Consider the following 19,886-nt stretch of genomic DNA (forward strand, 5'->3'; position numbering starts at 1 on the left):
CCCTCCCCCCTCTCCCTTCCTCCCTGCCTCCCTCCTCCACCTCTTCCTCCTCCTGTATTCCGCCTCCCTCCCAGCCTCCAGGCCACATTCGCCTTCCTCTGCCGCCACCGGCGGCAATCTCCTCCTCCTCTTCTTGCTTCTTTACAAGATGACAGCCGGGCAGCGGCACAAAGGCTGGGGGTGGCAGGGGTGTGTGGAAGAGATCCATGGGAGAACTGGGGGGAATCGCGGCCACCACCCCGTGGAAAGGACCTGGCTGGAAAGCTCCCGAAGGTGGACTTTGCACACACACCCCCAGGAGAGCAAGCAGCAGGCTTGGCCTGGGGTCTTTCCCCTAGGGGCAAAGGTGGTGGTCGTGGGGTGGCTTTGCTGCAGGCGGGTGTCTAACCACCGCAGCTCCCCCCAGTTCTCTCGCGGACCTCTTACACACACCCAACTCCCCCAGCCTCTGCACTTTTGTTTCGGCTTCTGGATGGATTGGAGGAGCTAAGTGGCCGGAGACCTTCAATGTAAAAGGAATCAATGTAAAAGTGCCGGTGGTCTGGCAACATCTCCGACCGCTTAGCTCCTCCTGTCCATCCCAAAGCCGAAAGAAAAGCACAGAGGCTGGCGGATGAAGGGTAGATGAACAGAGTGGGACCAGAGGCAAAGCAAGGAAGTGGTAGCAAAATTTGTCTGTGTGAGCCCCAGTCACCCATCGCCCACCACCCCTTTCTGCGAGAAGCCCGCGAGGGGCCAAAGCCAGGTGTGGGGAAGGGCGGAACCTCTGGTTTCGGGCTGGACAGGAGGAGCTAAGTGGCCAGAGACATTGCCAGCCCACCGACAAGGGCAGCCATGGCTGAACAAAGCCAGGAGCAGAAAGGTAAAACGACCCTTCCCGGAGACCTGCACAAAGCCAGGAGCGGGGCAGTTAAGCCCTTTCCCAGCACTAGCGGAGGAAGCCAGTGCTCCACCAAGGGATGCCCAGTCAGCCGGCAGCTACCTGTCAGCCTAAGCTTTCATCGCCTGCGAAGAAGCCGTGGAACAGAGCAAATACCTTCAGGAGTGTGGAGGCCCTTGTTGAATTGTTTGCTCTGTTCTGCGGCTTCTTTGCAGGCGACGAAAGCTTAGGCTGACAGGTAGCTGCCAGAAAACCCCTGGGCTCCACCGAAGCCCCTGCCACTTCTGTGAAGGCTCCGTGCTGCTCAGGACGCCGGGGTGGCAGCGCCTTGTCGCACAGAATGAAAAGCTGGGTTCTGTCCTGCGATCTGCTCTGCAGACACCAGTCGCTCTCCTGCCCAGCGCGCTCTTCCAAACACCCCGACTCCCCCAGCCTCCGCGCTTTTACATTGATTCCTTTTACATTTAAGGTCTCTGGCCGCTTAACTCCTCCTGTCCATCCAGAAACCGAAAGAAAAGCGTGGAGGCTGGGGGAGTCAGGGTGTGTGGAAGAGGTATGCGGGAGAACTGGGGGAGCTGTGGTGGCTAGACACCCGCCTGCAGCAAAGTCATCCCGCGACCACCACCTTTGCCCCCAGGGGAACGACCCCAGCCCATGCCTGCTGCTTGCTCTCCCAGGGCGGGCGCAAAGATCACCTTCCACGGGGCGGTGGCCGCGGCTCCCCCCAGTTCACCCGCGGACCTCTTCCACACACCCCTGCCACCCCCAACCTCTGCGCCGCCGCCCGGCTGTCATCTTGTAAAGAAGCGAGAAGAGGAGGAGGAGCTGGGCACCGATGGCAGCGGAGGAAGGCAAATGCAGCCCAGAGGCTGCGAAGGAGGCGGAATACGGGAGGAGGAGGAGGAGGAAGAGGTGGAGGAGGGAGGCAGGGAGGAAGGGAGAGGGGGGAGGGAGGAGATAGAGGTTTCTGCTTGAAGTTACTAATAGGGGTGGCGGCACAGTGCGAATCCGGCAAGGGCTTCCGCAACCTTTGGAAACAGCCACTCCAACATTTGGGTGCTTTTTCCTCCTTTGGATCGCCATTCTTTTGAACCCTAGATAGAGTTCGCTGCCTCCCGGGGGCAGATGGAATTGGAGTAGTGCCTGCTGGCCGGTCTCTGGCCCGGCTGCAAAACTGCAGGATATGATCCGTGGGTCATTTCCACAGCCTTTGATGTAAATCCCTCCCCTAACATTTGCAGGACATGCCGAGGCTTCCCAGCCTCACTTCTGGGCGCCCGCCTCCCACTCTGCCCTGCTAGAGGGGGGAAATCAGACCAAATCTGAAGCCGCTGCCGGATTCCCGCAAGACGATCCTAGAACTCCAGTGGGGCCTCCCAGACACAAAAAAATCAGAGAAGACAGACGTACAAATGGCCCGTGCGTTTCCCTCCCTTCCCTTCCAGTCATTGCAGCCGGAGAGTAACTGTTGACTTTTCGGTCTTTGTGGAAGGCCAGGTAGCTTCCCCCACATGTCAATCCACCCACGAGGCTCCCTCCAGGCAGCCTGCGCTGTCTCCTTCCCCTGTCTCCCATCCCTTCCTCCACCCACCCCCGAACAAGGATCCGAATGCTGGCAGTAATGAGGCAAAAGGGGTGAATTTTCGGCTTGCATGCATTATTGATTCCTTTTTTTTTTTTTTTTTTTTTTTTTCAAATCTTTTTATTAATTTTCTTTAAAATGACAAACAAACTTACAAACATTTAACATACATTGTAGGGATGTATCATCCCTGCTCTTCTCAAAAGTATAATTGCAGATACAGAAAAAGGAATACACAATTGAATATCTAATTCAATGCTACTAATACAAAAAATATCTAGTAAAAAAAAAAATTAACTGTCATATAAAAGTTTCTAATTAATTTCAAGTCAAAAAATCTTTAGAAAAAACAAATTTCTATTCTATCTATGTAAACTAAATCTAAGATAAATCTTAATAAGAAAAGATCATCTAAAATATCTACTCTTCTTTCTTTATTTTTTTATTCTTATCTATCCATTCATAAACATTGTTCCATGTTGCGTAAAATTTGGTTTCTTCCTGTTCATTCAAGCGTCTTGTCATCATGTCCATTTCCGCGCAGTCTAATATTTTTGCAATAACTCCCTCTTCTTTGGGGATATCTTCCCCTTTCCAATTTTGCGCGTATATAATCCTTGCCGCTGTAAAAATATGTATAATCAAGTACAAAATTTCTTTTTTATAATTTTGGTTAGTAATTCCTAGCAAACAAAACTCCGGGGTGAAATCTATTTTCTGCTTTGTAATTTCTTTTGTCATTTTTTCTATCATTTTCCAATACATTTTAGCTTTATTACATGTCCACCATTGATGATAATAGGATCCTATTTCTTTCTTACATTTCCAGCACAAAGGTGATGTCTTTGGGAACATTTTTGCTAATCTACTTGGTGGGAGATGCCATCTATAAAACATTTTTATTTGGTTCTCTTTCAAAGAAACTGATTTAGTCATTCTCCAATTGCACATCCAAACTTTCTCCCATGTATCTAAATCAATTTCTTTACCTATGTTTCTACACCAATGTATCATACTATCTTTTAATGTTAATTCAATATTCTTGTGGGTAATCAAATATTTATATATTTTTCCAATTACTCTGTTGTGGTTTATAGTGATTAACTCACTTAACAGGTTTTTACTTTTGTTAAATATATAGAGTGTACTATCTTTCTGGTATCTGGATCTAATCTGTGCGTAATGCCACCAATCAATTTGTATCCCTTCATCTTGTAGTTTAATTCTAGATTTTAATTTCATTTGATTGTCTAACAAATCTTTATATCTTATATTTCTTGAGTCATTAATAGAATTTGGATGTATTATTGCGTCCAGGGGGGTAACCCAATCTGGAATTGTTAAAAAGTGGTTTTTCTTTATGTCTTTCCAGACATCAAATAAATATTTTCTCAGCGTGTGTCTTTTAAAGTAAGAATGGTTTTTATCTTTATCGTACCACACAAAAGCATGCCAACCAAGCATGAGGTCATGTCCTTCTAATATTGATGTTCTCATGTCCTCTAAAGTTATCCAGTTTTTAATCCATGTTAAGGCGGCTGCCTGATAATATAGTTTCCAATTTGGGAGCGCAAAACCCCCCCTCTCTTTTATGTCTTCTAACATATTTATCTTAATTCTTGCCTTTTTCCCTTGCCATAGAAATTTTTTAACCACATTTGTTAAGTTTTTAAAAAAGTTAGCCCCTGGATTGATTGGGATCACTTGAAATAAAAATAATACCTTAGGTAAGATATTCATCTTAATCGTAGCAATTCTTCCCAAAAATGATATTTTTAGATTGTTCCATATTTCTAGATCCTTTTTAATTTCATTAATTAATTTTATATAATTATCATTTTTTAATGTTATTGTTTTGGCTGTTAGCCATATTCCCAAATATTTTACTTTTTTAACTATTTGCATTCCAGTAATACATTCTAAATTGCTTTCTTGTATTTTACTCATGTTTTTAGTTATAATTTTTGTTTTATTTTTATTTATTTTCAAACCTGCCACCTTGCCATATTGTTCTATTGTTTGGATTAATCTTGGTGCTGTGACTAACGGATCTTCCATTATAAAAGTCAAATCATCTGCAAAGGCCTGGACTTTGTATATCTCTTTTCTAACTGTTAAACCTTTTATCTTTGGATCTGATCTTATTTTTATTAAGAGTGCTTCTAAAGTCATAATGAAAAGAAGAGGTGATATGGGACATCCTTGCCGCACTCCTTTATTTATTTTAAACGCTTCTAATTGTTCATTGTTTAATATAATTTTTGTCGTTTGTTCTGAATAAATAGCGTCTATTAAATTAACAAATTTGGGGCCGAATCTCATTTTATTTAATTGCATCTTTATAAATGTCCAATTCACGTTATCAAAAGCTTTTTGCGCGTCTAAGAACATTAAAGATAATGTTTTATCTGAATGTTGCTCATAATACTCTAATACATTAATGATTGTCCTAAGATTATTTTTAATTTGTCTACCTGGAAGGAAACCATTTTGGTCTGAGTGAATTTTGCTGTTTATCACATTTTTCAATCTATCTGCGTATATTGCTATAAAAATTTTATAATCTACATTCAATAAAGATATTGGTCTATAGTTTTTAATTTTTTCTTTTGGTGTATCTGGTTTATGAATTAAAGTTATCAAAGATTCCGACCATGATTTAGGAATTTTACCATCTACTCTACATTCATTAAAAATTTGGAGCATATTATTTCTTAATACTTCATTTTCTATTTTATACCACTCTGCCGGGATAGCGTCCGGTCCCGAGGCTTTGTTGTTTTTCTGCTTTTTAATAACTATAAGGAGTTCTTCCATCGTTATTGGACTCTCCATCTTTTCTTGTTGCTCTTCTGTTATTTGTGGTAACTCTGCACTCTCTAGGTATTTAAATACGGCTTCTTCTTCAATATTATCATCTTTATACAATTCTTTAAAAAAGTTTTGAACTATATTTGCTTTTCCCTCTGGGTCATATTTTATTATTCCATCTTTATCTTCTAATTTTCTAATTAATTTAGATTGTCTCTGCTTTCTCAGTTTATATGCTAACCATCTACCTGATTTATTGGCATGCTCAAAATACTGTTGCTTAGCTTTCTTTATTTTTTCCAATAGTTGATTTTGTTCTTGTAATCTAATTTTGTGTTTAATTAAATTTATTTTTTTCCCCAAATCTTTATTTTTCACATTTTGTTGTGATAGAAACTCTAGTTGTTTTAATTCATTTATTAATTGTTCATATTTTCTTTTTCTTTCTTTATTATATTTTGCAGTATAGGATATTGTTAATCCTCTTATGTATGCTTTGGTTGCATCCCACAAGTTCTGAGGGGTGGTGTCTGTATTTTTATTAATTTCAAAAAATATTTTTAATTCCTTTTCCATCCATTCTTTATATTCTTTCTCTTTCAAAATATTTCTATTCATTTGCCAATTGCGATGTTTTTTAATATTTCTCATATAGACTATAACTGGATTATGATCTGCCCAAGTATTAACATCTATTTCTACGTCTTGTATGTACTCTGCTGTTGTTTTGGGAGCCCACACCATATCTATTCTAGTCCAAATTTTGTGGGGGTTTGAGTAAAAAGTATATTGCCTGTTATGAGGATGCCTTTCCCTCCATATATCATTCAATAGCAATTCTGCTTTCATTTTTTGGAAAGTTGAGGGCAGTAAATTCTTTTTTTTCTTTTTACAACTTTTCTTCACCCCCGAATGGTCTAATTGTCTATTTGTTATGGCATTAAAATCTCCAATAATTAACATATTTTCCAAATTTAATTCTAAAATTTTTTGATGTAATTTTTCATAAAATGCAATTTGGTCATCATTTGGGGCATATATAGAAACAATAGCAAGCGATTTGGGTTCAATATCTATCTGGACAATCAAAATTCTACCTTCATCATCACTATATAGTTGTTTGGAATTTATAGAACTCTCAACATACATTGCCACTCCTCTTTTCTTTTGGTCTGCTAACGCAGCATACATCTTTCCAATTTTATTATTTAACAATAAATTCCGATTACTTTTTTTTATATGCACTTCTTGGAGTATCACAATTTGAGCTTTTTGATTCTTGATTTTGGAAAACATTTGTTTTCTTTTTTTTGGTTCATTAAGTCCATTGACATTTACTGAAAAGATTTTTAAATCTCTCAATGTAATCATTTGTTGTATTTCTTGGTTTCGCGTTGAGGTTGCTTTCTTCTGGCCCCATGGTCCTGGTCCTCCACTTGTGCAAGTGCCCCCATGGCTTCGGCCTGCATTGCTTCCAGTTCTTTTGTTATCTGTTCCATTTCGCATATTCCACTGTTTTCATAAAAGTCTCTTGCTTGGTCTAGATTCTCCAATTTATATCTCGTTGATTTCCATGTCAATGATAGACCTTGTGGAATAAGCCAGCGAAAAGTTATGTTTTCTTTGATCAGAAGTTTGGTCAAGAAATGATAGTCTCTTCTAATCTCTCGAACACGTCTTGGGATTTGTTTTAATATTTTTATTTCTTTGCCTTGGTGTTGTAGTTGTCCCGCTCTTGACCAATGCAATATATCATCTCGCATGCTTTTTCTTACAAATTTGATGTGAATCTCGCGTGGAAGATTAAAACGGCGAATATAGCTGTTAGAAATTCTGAAGACTTCATCGATTTCTCTTTTTATGTCATCTGGGTCCATCTGAAGGATTTTCCCAATAATGTCAGCCATAATGGCCTTTAAATCTTCATCTTTTTCTTCTATTACGTTTTGAAATCGAAGTCCATATGACGCACGTTGCATTTCCAGATGTGTAATTGATTCATCATACCCTCTGTAACGTGAAGCAGCTTTGTCCTCCAAGTGACCAATTCTTTTCTCCACCTTTTCCGCCTTTTCTTCCACTGCCTTCATTCGTACTTCATTATCTTGCAAGGCTTGCTTAATCTCCTTCATCTGGTCTTTCATTTCACCTGTGTCAACTTTCATTTCCGCCATCTCTGCTTTAATTTCATCTCTCTGTTGTGTTGCGTCTTGTTGAGATTTTAGCATAAAGTCATTTAATGTTGTTAATGTCTCTTGGATTGAAGCCAGAGATGGTTGTTTCTCCCTGTCCTTCTCCTTGGTGAACATAGTTGCAGATAAAGTCTGCTGTGCGGGAGATGGATGTGGTGAACTTTGCGGGGAAGAAATGACAGTTGTTTGCTTCTTGATTGTTTTAGTATGGGTGGAAGAACTTGACATTTTCAAATTTAAATTTAGTGGTATTTTATGTTAGCAAAATGTAAAGAGATTCTATAAATTCCAAACCCACAGTAACAGTTATACTAAATCAATAGCAATTAATTAATAGCAATAAAAGTTCTAATTCAAATAAAAGGCTAAATTTCAAATACACTTAAAATTTAAAATATATCTAATTAATGCTCAACTTATTTATTCTTATTACTCTAGTCAAAGTTTATATCAAGAAGATGTGAAGAAGAAGAGGGGGAAAAGGGGAAGAGATTAGTTTAGCACAGCTGCAAAGATAAGGAGAAAAAGTCAGCAAAGTGAGAAGGAGGGTAAAAGCATGTGAAGAAAGGGGACAATCAGAGTTAAAGACTATTATTCAATTAGGAGGAACAGGGGACCAAAGACCAAAAGAAAATTTAGCAATGCATAAACAGAACCAATTGTAATATAATGTAATATAGAATTAAAATTCAAAAATTGAAATTATCAAAGGGAAAATGCAAGAAAAAAAAAAAACAATTGATTGAAGATCTAATTTGTTGTCAGAAACACCTTAATGAGTACTGCAAAGGTATTCCGTTTTTTGAAGAAGGGTATAGTCTTTAGAAAATTTATAAAACTTTTTCCAAGCAAATGCAGTTTAATCTCACGAAGTTAAAATGAAGTCGGTCCGTCTCTCACAGCCCAGGAAGAAATCTCTCCGCGGTAAATCCAACGAAAATGCTGTTAATCCACAAACCGCTATTAATCCAAACGAAATCCAATGGAAATAGTCCAACAGAATAATCCAAAAAAAACGTCGATTAGATAATCCAAATTTTAAAGTTCTCAAATGTAGGAAAAGAGGTTTTTTTCCCTTTATAAATGTTTATTCAGAATTTGTAGGAAAATAGTGAGCAGTCTGGTCCTTCCGCTAGAAAAATCCCAGCCCGGACTTCATTTTTCAACTTTCGGTAACCAAATGTTTCAAAAATGTTTCAAAAGAGGAAAAAAAATTTTTTTTCAACCAAATAATGTCATTTTGTGAATAATAAATCCTTTAATGTCTCATTCTAAAATCTTCTAGATCTCCTTGTTTGCAAAAATTCAACAATTCAAAACAAGTGAAAGTGGTTAGAATAAGTTCCGGCTGTTAATTCGCGCCTGGATACAATGTTGTTTTAACAACTTTCTCTTTCGCCTTTGTTTAAACTCCGATTCAATTTTCTTGTTTTTTTAAACTTCTTGTTTAGCATGGAACATAGAAAAAACTTTTACCTTAATTGTAGCTTCTTTGGCAATATTCCTTTTTCGATTAGGGTTGTTCAGTTTCTCTGCTTTTTACTCTCTTGATGTTTCTTGCTTCCCACTGGTTAGGTGGGATCGCAATGGCCGTGTCCTCTTGGGAGAGGACCGGTGCTCCCTGCACCAGAGCTGCAGGATGAACCCTCTGTCCTGGAGCCTCGGCGATGGCTCCCCGGGCAGAGGGGAATCCCCTTTTCTAGGATCGAGCCATCCGGACTCGATCCGATCGCGCTGGGGCGACCTCTGGGAGGGTTGGAGGGGTCTCGAGGCAGAGCCCTGCCAAGAGACTCCGCTGCGATCCTCAGCGAAACCGGAAGTCCTCTGCATTATTGATTCCTATGGGAAACATTGTTTCATCTTACAAACTTTTCACCTTACGAACCTCGTTTGTAAGACAAGGTATCACTGTATTTGAAAAACAAGTGATAATGTCAAAGGAATATTCTAGGCCCAGTAACCCATTCTAGTAATTAACTTTTTTAAACCAAACTATTTTAGGTCCCACTAGCTGTATTTTTAGTTTATTATATCCTAGGATCTACTGCAGCACACATTATTTTGGCAAAGAAAATAAAACAGGGAAGAAAATGTTGCCTTCTTTAATTTGGGGGAACTGAGATTGTAAACAGGATTCTGAGGGCCACATTCAGCTAGCAGTTTGCCCCTTTGTCTTCTAGGGCATTCTTGGTTTTGGTGATAAAATGGGCTCCTTGAATCGATTTTTTTTTTACATTTAAGGCAGAGAGCATAATTAACAAATTACTGTCCAAAGCTGTTTTGAATTATTTAAGCATAGCAATCCCTTTGTTTCTCCTGCCCTTGTATTTCTATCCTTCTTCCATAGTTACAAAAATATTTTTCTCTACATCATAATAAATAAATAAATAAATAAATCATAATAAATCTATTTTGAATCAGAATGGGTTCAAGACAAAGTACCTTTGATCCAGCGGTGGGCTGACCAACCGCCAGCGCTCCCAGTGCGCTCCTGGTGGCAGGTGGGAGCATGTGTGTGTTTGGCACAAGGGGGCGGGCATAAGATTCAGCTTCCTGTGCATGAGCAGAAACCAAATCGTGCACAAGGATGCTCACGTGCGGAAGATTTTGGTGATTTTTGCCAATTTCTTTGTTTCTGCGCATGCACAGGGGAAAAAATCCCAGCAAAAATTGTCAAAATCTCACGCGGATGAGTGTCCTCATGCACGATTTGAATTCCTGCGCATGCACAGAAACCAAATATCACATGGGGTGGGCGCGCACTCGCCAATCACACACAGCTGCGCATGCATCCTCGATTTTACTACCACTCCATAGAGTGGCCCACACCAGCAGCAACCCACCCCTGCTTGGATCAATGAAAGTATGCATTAATCTTATTAACATTACCTGCCCTGAGTATATGCATTGTAATAATAATACAATATAATAAATAAATTAAATTATATATTGGACCCACAGTGTGGAGGAAGCTAAGTGCCCCACACCAACAGAGTTTTCAGAATTATTTTTTTTATTATTGTACACTACAATTGTCAGAAGCACCAAGGCACGTCCCTCCAGCTGGAAAAAAACTAGCTAGTAACATCACTGTTGTCCAGCAGATGCCCATTTTGGGGTTCCTTTCATGTCCCCAGCAGGAGCTGGAGTAAAGGACGGGACCTTACCCCCCCTCACTGCAGTACCCGTCTCAAACACTGGCTTGCTAACCTCCAACTCAGCATCCTAACATGAGCCAGCCTGCTCCAGTACAATTGTAGTGACTCTTGATATACACTTATCCTTGGCCATCACTACGTTTTTGATATCCAATGTGATGCAGGCATAAAACAAATGCGAGAAAATCTCCCCTTTATATACTGATGGCAACAGACTACATTCTGTGATTTTTCCCTTCAAAATGATGTGTTTTAGTCAAATGTCACCCTACAATTAAAAAGGCAGAAACTTTAATGAATCCAAAAGCTGCAAAGGCTAGAAAGTGATGGCTAGATACCAGCTTTTAATTGGCAATTATATGATTCACGGCAGAAATTAATTAAAGCAACATTAGGCTTGCATAATGTGCCACTGATTAACCCTAACCCTTGCTACAGCAGCAAGTGAATGATTGGGTTGGGGACTTATTAATTCTGTTGTAAGCATACTGGAAACAATGATTTTACAAGGGCATTGTCAAATTATTAAAAGCATTTTCAAGGGCAGAACAACCAATATGAAAACCTGGGTGGACCAGTCCAGAACAGAAAATACTTCTGGTTTTAATAATAGGGTGGGTTTGGTTTTGTAGATGCAGCAAGAGTGAACACTCCTCTACTTGCTTTGGTAACAGCTATGAAAATTGCCCAAACCGTGTTTGGGAAGAAGAGTGAGCAAAGGAGCAGCCATATTTTCAAAGCTATGAAAGAGGATTTTCCACCCTTTTAAACCTTACATGAAAGTGGTTTTTTAATTGCCAAAAGTTTATAAGAATGTTGAACAGTACCAAAATTTCTATGTTCTTACATGAAATCTCCCAAGATCTGAGCGATTTATTTATTTTCAATTATTGCTTTCTTTTAAATTAATATTCAAAGTTTACTTTTGTACTGGGGGGTAAGTTATATAATGTTGTGCAGAATCACACCATGGTGCCTCACATCTAAAACTTTGATTGCTAATCCTCGCACTGATCCAAGCAACAAGATTCAAATCTTTTCTATTTACTTCTTGAACTAAAGGACAAGCTTCAGACTTTGGGAGCTACAGATGTGGCCCAAAATATTAATAAACTTTATTTTTCCCAAAGAATCCCAATTTGCCATGAAAAAAGTTGAAATAAGTAAATGGAACCCATCATTTTTTATTCCATAAAGTAGAAAGTTTGCATTTGCTGTATGACATAACATGTTCCTATAAAGCAGTGGTTCTCAACCTTTCTAATGCCATGACCTCTTAATATAGTTCCTCATGTTGTGGTGACCCCCAACCATAAGTCTAGTGCAAATTCCCCCAACAGAACTTTAAGCTGATTGTCAGGAAGCTCAGAGAGACACCCTGACTGTAAACGCCTGATTGGTTGGATTGTAAAAATACGTTCCAGGATTCCAGAATAGAAGCTTTAGTTCCTAATACCATGAGAAATTTGTCTTTTCCCATGGTCTTAGGCGACCCTTGTGAAACGGTCGTTCACTCCCCCAAAGGGGTCCCAATCCCCAGGTTGAGAACCACTGCTATAAAGAATAAAACAAATGAAAATGGCATGGCATAATTATCATAATTAAATGAAAATGGCATGGCATGATATCTCTTAGAAGTTAAAAGCCATTATGGAATTTAAGTGAGGAGTGTATACTTTTGGCTAACTCTGCAACCCGGAAGAGAGATTGTGCCTTTAAAATTGGACATTTGAAATCTAAGAAACTGATCTAGAGTCATCTAATGACCTCCACGATATTTGATTTCAATGTTTATATTCATTCCCTAATGTCATACCCTAATTACACAACTTAAAGAAAAAGAGCAGGAAGAACAATAAGTATATTTAGTGAATAGACAATTATCTTAAACTATATACGGGTTTTGAATTAATTTTCCCAAAGAGGAAATTATCAAAAAGTTGCTTTACATACAGGATTTGACAAGCTATACAATTTTAATATAGAAATATGTGATACTACCTTGGTACTACGCAAAAGCTGTCTTCAGATGGCTGAATAAGCAATTCTGTGAAATAGTATTTTATGACACCTATGAGGGGAGAAATGAAATCTTTGTACCGTATGAATTAATGTACAATGACAATACAACTTAAGTCATTAAGTCATGAAAACATAACAAGGAAACAAGGAACAAGTTTGAGGACATGGATTACATAGAACTAAGTAGTTAAGAGAAGAGCCACGTGGAACTACTGCGTTTCCCCAAAAATAAGATCCTGTCTTATGTTTTTTTGAACCCTGAAATAAGCACTTGGCCTTACTGCCATTCACTCAAAAGCCCAATTGGGCTTATTATCAGTGGAGGTCTTATTTTGGAGAAAACAGGGTAGGCTAGAGAGAACACTAAAATGGAGAATGGGACTGAAATAAATATTAAACCTGCCTCTGCTATCAACATTGCAGCAATTTCTATCCTATCCAAAACAATTTATTGTGTGCCATATCGAACAACAAAATTCTGCTTTTTTCTGCTTTCCCTTCTTTGTATCATCCCTTTTTTCTCAAGCAGACCTACCACAAACTCACTAATTTCCTTACAAAATAAAAGCAACTGTTAAAAATGTAAAATTGTTATCTCTGGTAACCCTTAATGGACTTTTACCGAATGATAAGTTTTTTAGGTTTTACAGTATTTATCAAGGGATGAGGTAAAAGAAGAGGTCATGTGTTACATTTTAATACAAAGTGATAAGTTAACTAAAATTATTTATACTTGCTGTGATGAAGGGGGAAGCCACTTTTTAATATATTTATTTTCTTTTTTTTACCATATACTTATTTTCTTATTTCCATCTTTTCCGTTTTTTAAAAATTATTCTTTTACTTTTTAAAATTTGTATCATTTTTTAATTTTTTTTTCATTGTAATGCTTAATAAGTTTAAATGATGCTTCAAATATGCTGAAAAGCATTCCAGGATCAAGAGGCTCTTCATTTTCAAAAAGGCAATTAGTCAAAATGATGAATATATTAATTCAGAGCACGACACACCATTAAATACATCTTATAACATCAACAGGGGGAGCAGGTTATAAATCCCATGTTCCGTTTCAATTTTCCAAAGGCACCAGATTGACTACTGTTGGATGCTAGGCAACATGACTCTTTGAGTCTGGCTGTTCTTAAGCATTTCAATTTGGAGCATTCTTAAAGGTTATCCATAAGCAAAGATGGAGAGATCTCTTCTCGCCTAGTTCTGATCCTGTCCCTCTTCTGACATGGAGCTGTGCAATAAATAAAAAACTTAAACTTGTTAAACTTCTGCATGTCAGTTATTTATGAAAGACCCGAGAAGAGGATGAATTGGAAAAAATATGTGGCAATTTCATAAATATTTACATTCTGCTATGCTTTAACATTTCAGGGATGCTTGTATTATTCAAATGCATTATTAATACGTATAAAATTGAAACTGTTCCCAAAAGATTTTAGAATTAGGCTTTAACAATCCAAGCAAGCAATGTGGTAGGGTAGCTTTTCCTCAAGCCGGATCACCCGGAGACATGCATATTTCATACAGATGGCGTTTGCAGAAATCTCTGGGAGTTGAAGGCCATACTTTTGAAAGTCACTAAGGTTGGGGTAAAAGCAGAAACACTTTTTGAAGAGAGTCTTTCATCATCAATTCCTAATGCATCTTCAAGTGCTTTTTACTTTTTCTACAGAGACAACAGGTGAGTTGAAGTTTGTGTGTGATGTATGTGTATATGTGTGTGATTTCTAATGACTCACTAATAGTGTTGGGCGAACTGAACCTGCACAATTCGGGTCCGTACCGAATTTTGCAGTGTTCAGCATACCGGACCCGAACCTGAATTTTTTAAAAAAATTTGTGCTCCGGTTCGGCGTTTGTGTTGAGCACCGCGAAGCGCCACCACCTCATCCTCATCTGCTGAGAAGAGGAGGAGAAGCCAGGCGCTGGTGGCGGCGGAGGAAGGTGAACACTGGGGAGCTGTCAGCCAGTCGGGAGGCTGGGAGGGAGGCACAAAAGGAGCTGGGAAATCCCACGAAGAGATTCCGGGGACGGAGCTTTGACGTCACGTATACCGGCAGGTTGCTAAGGACGCCAAGATGATCACTTCCTGCCCCCGGAATCCAGGAAGTGATCACCTTGGTGTCATTAGCAACCTGCCGGTATACGTGACATCAAAGCTCCGCCCTGGAATCTCTTTGTGGGATTCCCCAGCTCCTTTTGCTTGTGGCGCCGCAAGCAAGGGTGGTCTTTTCATTTAAAAATATATTTTTTTAATTTTACGTGAAAGGACGCCGCAGCGGCGCCGCAAGCAAAGGGAGGTCCTTTCACGTAAAAATTAAAAATAAATTTACATGAAAAGATCTCCCTTTGCTTGCGGCGCCGCTGCGGCATCCTTTTTCGTAAAAATTAAAATAAATAAAAATTTTAAATCCTTAAAATAAAAAATGATGGGATTCCGGGGGACGGAGCTTTGACGCCATGGACCGTTCAGGTTCGGGTTCGGCCGAACTTTGCGTGAAGTTCGTCCGAACTCGCCAAAACCAAACACCTTTGGGTTCGCCCATCACTACTCACTAATACTATTCAATATCTTTTCCCCCCTTCCTCAGCACTATCTTTGTCAAGAACTCCAAAGTACTTATAAAGTTGCTCACATTGAGAAAATAACCTTTCCAATATTTTCTACTTCAAAAGAATTGTATGAAGAGTGATCAAATTTTTCTTTGTAAACTGAAACCATGAAGAAAGGATCTTAAAAGTTGTTTTGAAACATCCCTTTTATTCACTCAACCTCTTTCCATTACCACCCCCAGCAACTGTGTTTGTTTTTCTTGTTCCCTTCTGCTACATATTAAAACACAAAAATATCCTTTTTCTCATTCCAAACAAAAGTGACTCTTTTGACTCAAGTTCAATAACCTAGTGACATCATAGACACCCGAATCTTTCTCCCCCCTTTTGGGGGGGGGGGGTGTTAGTGGTTTTGCCCTGAAAACTTGTTTCAATTTAATTTCTGAACGTTTCATTACCAGATTAGGTAACATCATCAGAAGTATTTTCTTGTCCTATTCTCTTCTTAGTTTATAAATATTCTGTCAGTGTGGTCAGTTGGTTGTGTGTCCTTCGCTTGGGAAATATACAAAAGGGGTTTGCGGTTTCCTTCTTCTGAAATGCATTTTTCTTCCCCAGTCTACTAACAAAGAGAACCAGTTTGGTCTAGTTGTTAAGGCACCAGGTGACCATGAGTTCAAGTTCTGCCTTAGCCATGAAAGTCAGCTGGGTGAACTTGGATCGGTCATTCTCAGCATAACCCAGCACACAGGGTTGTTGCTGTGGAGAAAACATGAACAGGAAAGTTTAATTTGCCAACTCGAGTCCTTCCTAAAAATATTAAAAGCAAGAAATGTATGTATGTATGTATGTATGTATGTATGTATGTATGTATGTATGTATGTATGTCAGTATGTATGTATGTAAGTATGTATGAATGTATGTATGTATGTATGTATGTATGTATGTATGTATGTATGTCCTGGGGCTTCTTGGTAGCCTCGCATTTGAGGGCTAATTTCCAGTTAGCTATTGAAGACCAGTCAAAAATCTGCTGTACCCTAGATTTTTTTGTTGGCTTCTTTGTTAAAATAAGAAAAACAGAAAAATAAAGCAAATAAAATGCCCCCTCGTCAAAAAGAAGGTTGCTTTCATTGAGAAAGTAGGGGAAATGGTGTTATTCTGCTCAGGAATAATAGGAAAATGGCCGCAATATTTTATCATAGAAAGAAGCTTGTGGTGGCAAGACAGTCTTACAGGAAATAGCAACTCTTCATATGATTCTTTGAAGCGGGCAACTTTATTCCCTGGAAAGTAGGGGTATACCTGACTTTTCAGGTACATTTATTCCATTCTCCCTAATTAATTTTTTTTTGCCCATAAATCCCGACAAATTGTACGGCTGCTTAATGAAAATATATTTAGAATAAAGGAAAGAAAGACCTCGGCCCTTTCAAACCCATCTAAAAAACAGCAATTTTAACAGGTCATTTTAAAACCTCTCTAACAGTGGATGACTAAAACAGCTTTCAAAGATTATGTCTGAGAATTCGGTACCTGAGGGCATCGCTTCTCCCAACAACGTCTTGCAGCGCTTGCAAATTATTTTACTATTTGCCTGTGAATTCTGCAAAGTAAAGAAAAAGATTTAAATGCCTTCTTATTTGATAGATACATGAGGAGAAAAGCTGTTTAAAATTTCTACAAATAATTCAATCTATTGGCCAATTTCCTCCTGCTATATTCCAGACAAATGAGCCCATGTTTCTTTCAAGCTCCCAGCATGAGCATATTAAGGAATACTATTATAATTCTGTAACAATGACCAATCAGCCCTTAAAAATGACTCAACCTGGTCCCCACCATTACCGTCTACAATAAAGAGCCCACTAGTGTGCAGTCATTAAACCGCGAAGCGGATGATTTATTCACAGAGAACGTTTTATTAAAATTGAGGCACGTGTGAGTACTGTATATCCAGTCACCAAGAAGACGGAAGACTTCCCCGTGAATTCTAGATTCGTGGACGATAGAAAAGCAGCAGCAATTTCAGCATCACATTACCAAAAGCTATTTGAGAAGAGGCATAATCATCAAACCCACATTTAAGAATCTAACATGCTCTAGAAATTTATGAGCAGAGCTGTAAGTCAGGTTGATTGAAATAATTATTTCCATTTTGTAACATCCCGGGTGAGAAAAGGAGGAGGAAAGTGCCATGGCAGGTCACGTAACCTTCCTTTGCAGAAGACCCAGGACATCTCCAAATGGCCAGGCAGATGTGACAACCCTTTTAAGAGAGGGCATGGATTGCTGTTGCCAGTCTAAATTGACTGAGCCAGCTGAACCAATGACTTTGCTCGTAACACATTTTTGTATTATGATTTTGTTCATAGCACATTTACCTTTAATTGATAGGTAGAGGGAAAAGAAAGTCAAAGAGAAGAACTGCCCACATATTATTATTCTGACCTAGGATTCCACAAATCACGGAACTCCATGTCCCAACAAAAAACCCTTTTTATTAAATTACTGTGAATTCTCCTCATTCACATCCAGCAAAGTTTTTCAAGGGTAAATTTACAGTGACAGACCTTATCTGGCTTGGACAGCTGCCAGGCGGATACCTTCAAAACTTGGCAAGAAAGTCTCCAAGATTCACAGATCAATTAAACGGACTAATTGTCTCCTTCAAACTCCCATCCCTTTAGTTCCTCTTTTATTCCCTATGGCAGGAGTAGGCAAAGTTGGCTCTTCTGTGACTTGTGGACTTCAACTCCCAGAATTCTTGAGCCAATCATGCTAGGTTAGGAATTCTGGGAGTTGAAGTCCACATGTCATAGAAGAGCCAACTTTGCCCACCTGTGCCCTATGGGAAGGGCCATTCCATCATCCACCTGTGGCCTTACTCCCAAGTCAACCCTTGTTCCTTAGCTGTTTCCTTTGTCTGGCAGCTCTGCACACACACACAGTGAGAACAGGCTCTAGCCTCACTGATATCTGACTCCAAAGGCAGCTAATAACTATCAGACTACCCTGGCCCCATCTCTGCCTCTGACGTAGAGCACTCGTCAGAACCTTCCCCAGACTCCAGGACTGGCCCACGTTCCTTCCCAACTTCCTCACTATGCAAATCTGCTGCCAGTTCTGCTGGCTACTGGCAGACCACAACAGTTATTAGCTATACTCAACAATTTGAAAACAGAACTCTGGACATAAATGCAAATACATCTGCCACCTTAAGGCATCATGTTATTTTTATACCACGAAAAAGCAGCAGAGCAGAGAAAAAGTCCCATCATTGGCTTTCTGCAAACTCATTATCACTTAAGGTCCCACTACATAACATTTAAACCCCACTTTTTTTTTAATCCTGTCCTTTGTTTTGGTAAGGATACGATTTCTCAGATGGAGAGTAACCAAAAGATGCATTACTTGTATGTGCTAAAGAAACAAATGGACAATTTAGTCCAAAATTACCCAGTGAACGTCAGGACTAAACAGAGGGGTAAATCTAGACTGGTGCCCTTCAGATCTGCTAGATCAGAATTTCCACAATTTCCAGCAGTTTGACTGTAGTCCAACATACTTAGAAGACAACTGTTTTCATTGTCTAGACCAGTGTTTCCCAACCTTGGCAACTTGAAGATATCTGGACTTCAACTCCCAGAATTCCCCAGCCAGCATTTGCTGGCTGGGGAATTCTGGGAGTTGAAGTCCAAATATCTTCAAGTTGCCAAGGTTGGGAAACACTGGTCTAGATTTTTAAAAAAAGGTTATGCAGCTAAAATTCCTCAGAAGGACCAAATGTGGACTTGAAAATATGCCTTTTTTCAAATTTTACAAGCAGTCCAAAGGCAAAAATCTACATAATTCTGAATCTGTGAAACATAAATTGGATATAAATCTCCAGCAGCAAACCTAAAATTCTGTGCTAAAATGAACCCTAATTTAATGACATAAAGAGGAATTATCTAGTCCATATATCTGGCGCTCATTATCTATGGCCTCATTTTCTCGTTTCTTGATATATCCACAATTTAAAATATGTCTGTAATACATACAGCTTTGCATATTTAGTTTCTGCCACACTTTTGGGAATACTACAGATACTTATAAGGTGGGTGGTTTTTTTCACAGTCTCATTATCTGTGATTTCATTATCTCAGGTTGCTCAGCAGGAAAAGAATCCCTGCAAATAATAAGGGGAATCTATATACAGTATGCAAGAGGACTAATCTTGATTATACTTTTGCTGAAAACTATGCCAGGCAATTTAATATTATGAAAGAAACCATCTGGATTGGAACTAAGTCAGCCTTGTTTTCAACAATATCCAAACATATGGTTTTAAAATGAATGAATAAATGAATGAATGAATGAATGAATGAATATCTATCTATCTATCTATCTATCTATCTATCTATCTATTGTATTTCTTTATTAGATTTAGAGACTATCCAGTTCCAAAATAATTCTTAGTCAACCTAAGTATAAATGATGCGAAAAATAAAAGAATTAAAGGAAAATAATAGAAAGAAAATCACAACCACACTCCCTCTAATAAGAAACACCATCAACAAACTCAACTAATATCCTTTCCTAAGGCCCAGGAGAACAACAGGTTTTTAAAGACATTTGGAGCGTCGTGAGGATGGGAGCTATATAGATCTCTGGAAGAATATTGGGAAACTACA

At 39.0% G+C, this 19,886-nt stretch overlaps 1 protein-coding gene across 4 annotated transcripts in view; it reads right to left on the reverse strand.

The window, feature by feature from the left end:
- UBE3D (ubiquitin protein ligase E3D) overlaps positions 1-19,886 on the reverse strand; it is a 90,533-nt gene that overhangs the window by 46,889 nt on the left and 23,758 nt on the right. For all 4 annotated transcript variants that reach the window (XM_070733132.1, XM_070733134.1, XM_070733131.1 and 1 more), the window contains 2 exons: positions 16,747-16,816; positions 12,625-12,694 (listed from right to left, as the gene is read on the reverse strand). In XM_070733132.1, the coding sequence (XP_070589233.1) occupies positions 12,625-12,694; positions 16,747-16,816 (140 nt within the window). The remainder of the gene's footprint in view (positions 1-12,624; positions 12,695-16,746; positions 16,817-19,886) is intronic.

This window comes from Erythrolamprus reginae, chromosome 1 (genome assembly GCF_031021105.1).
Source record: "Erythrolamprus reginae isolate rEryReg1 chromosome 1, rEryReg1.hap1, whole genome shotgun sequence".
NCBI lineage: Eukaryota > Metazoa > Chordata > Lepidosauria > Squamata > Dipsadidae > Erythrolamprus > Erythrolamprus reginae.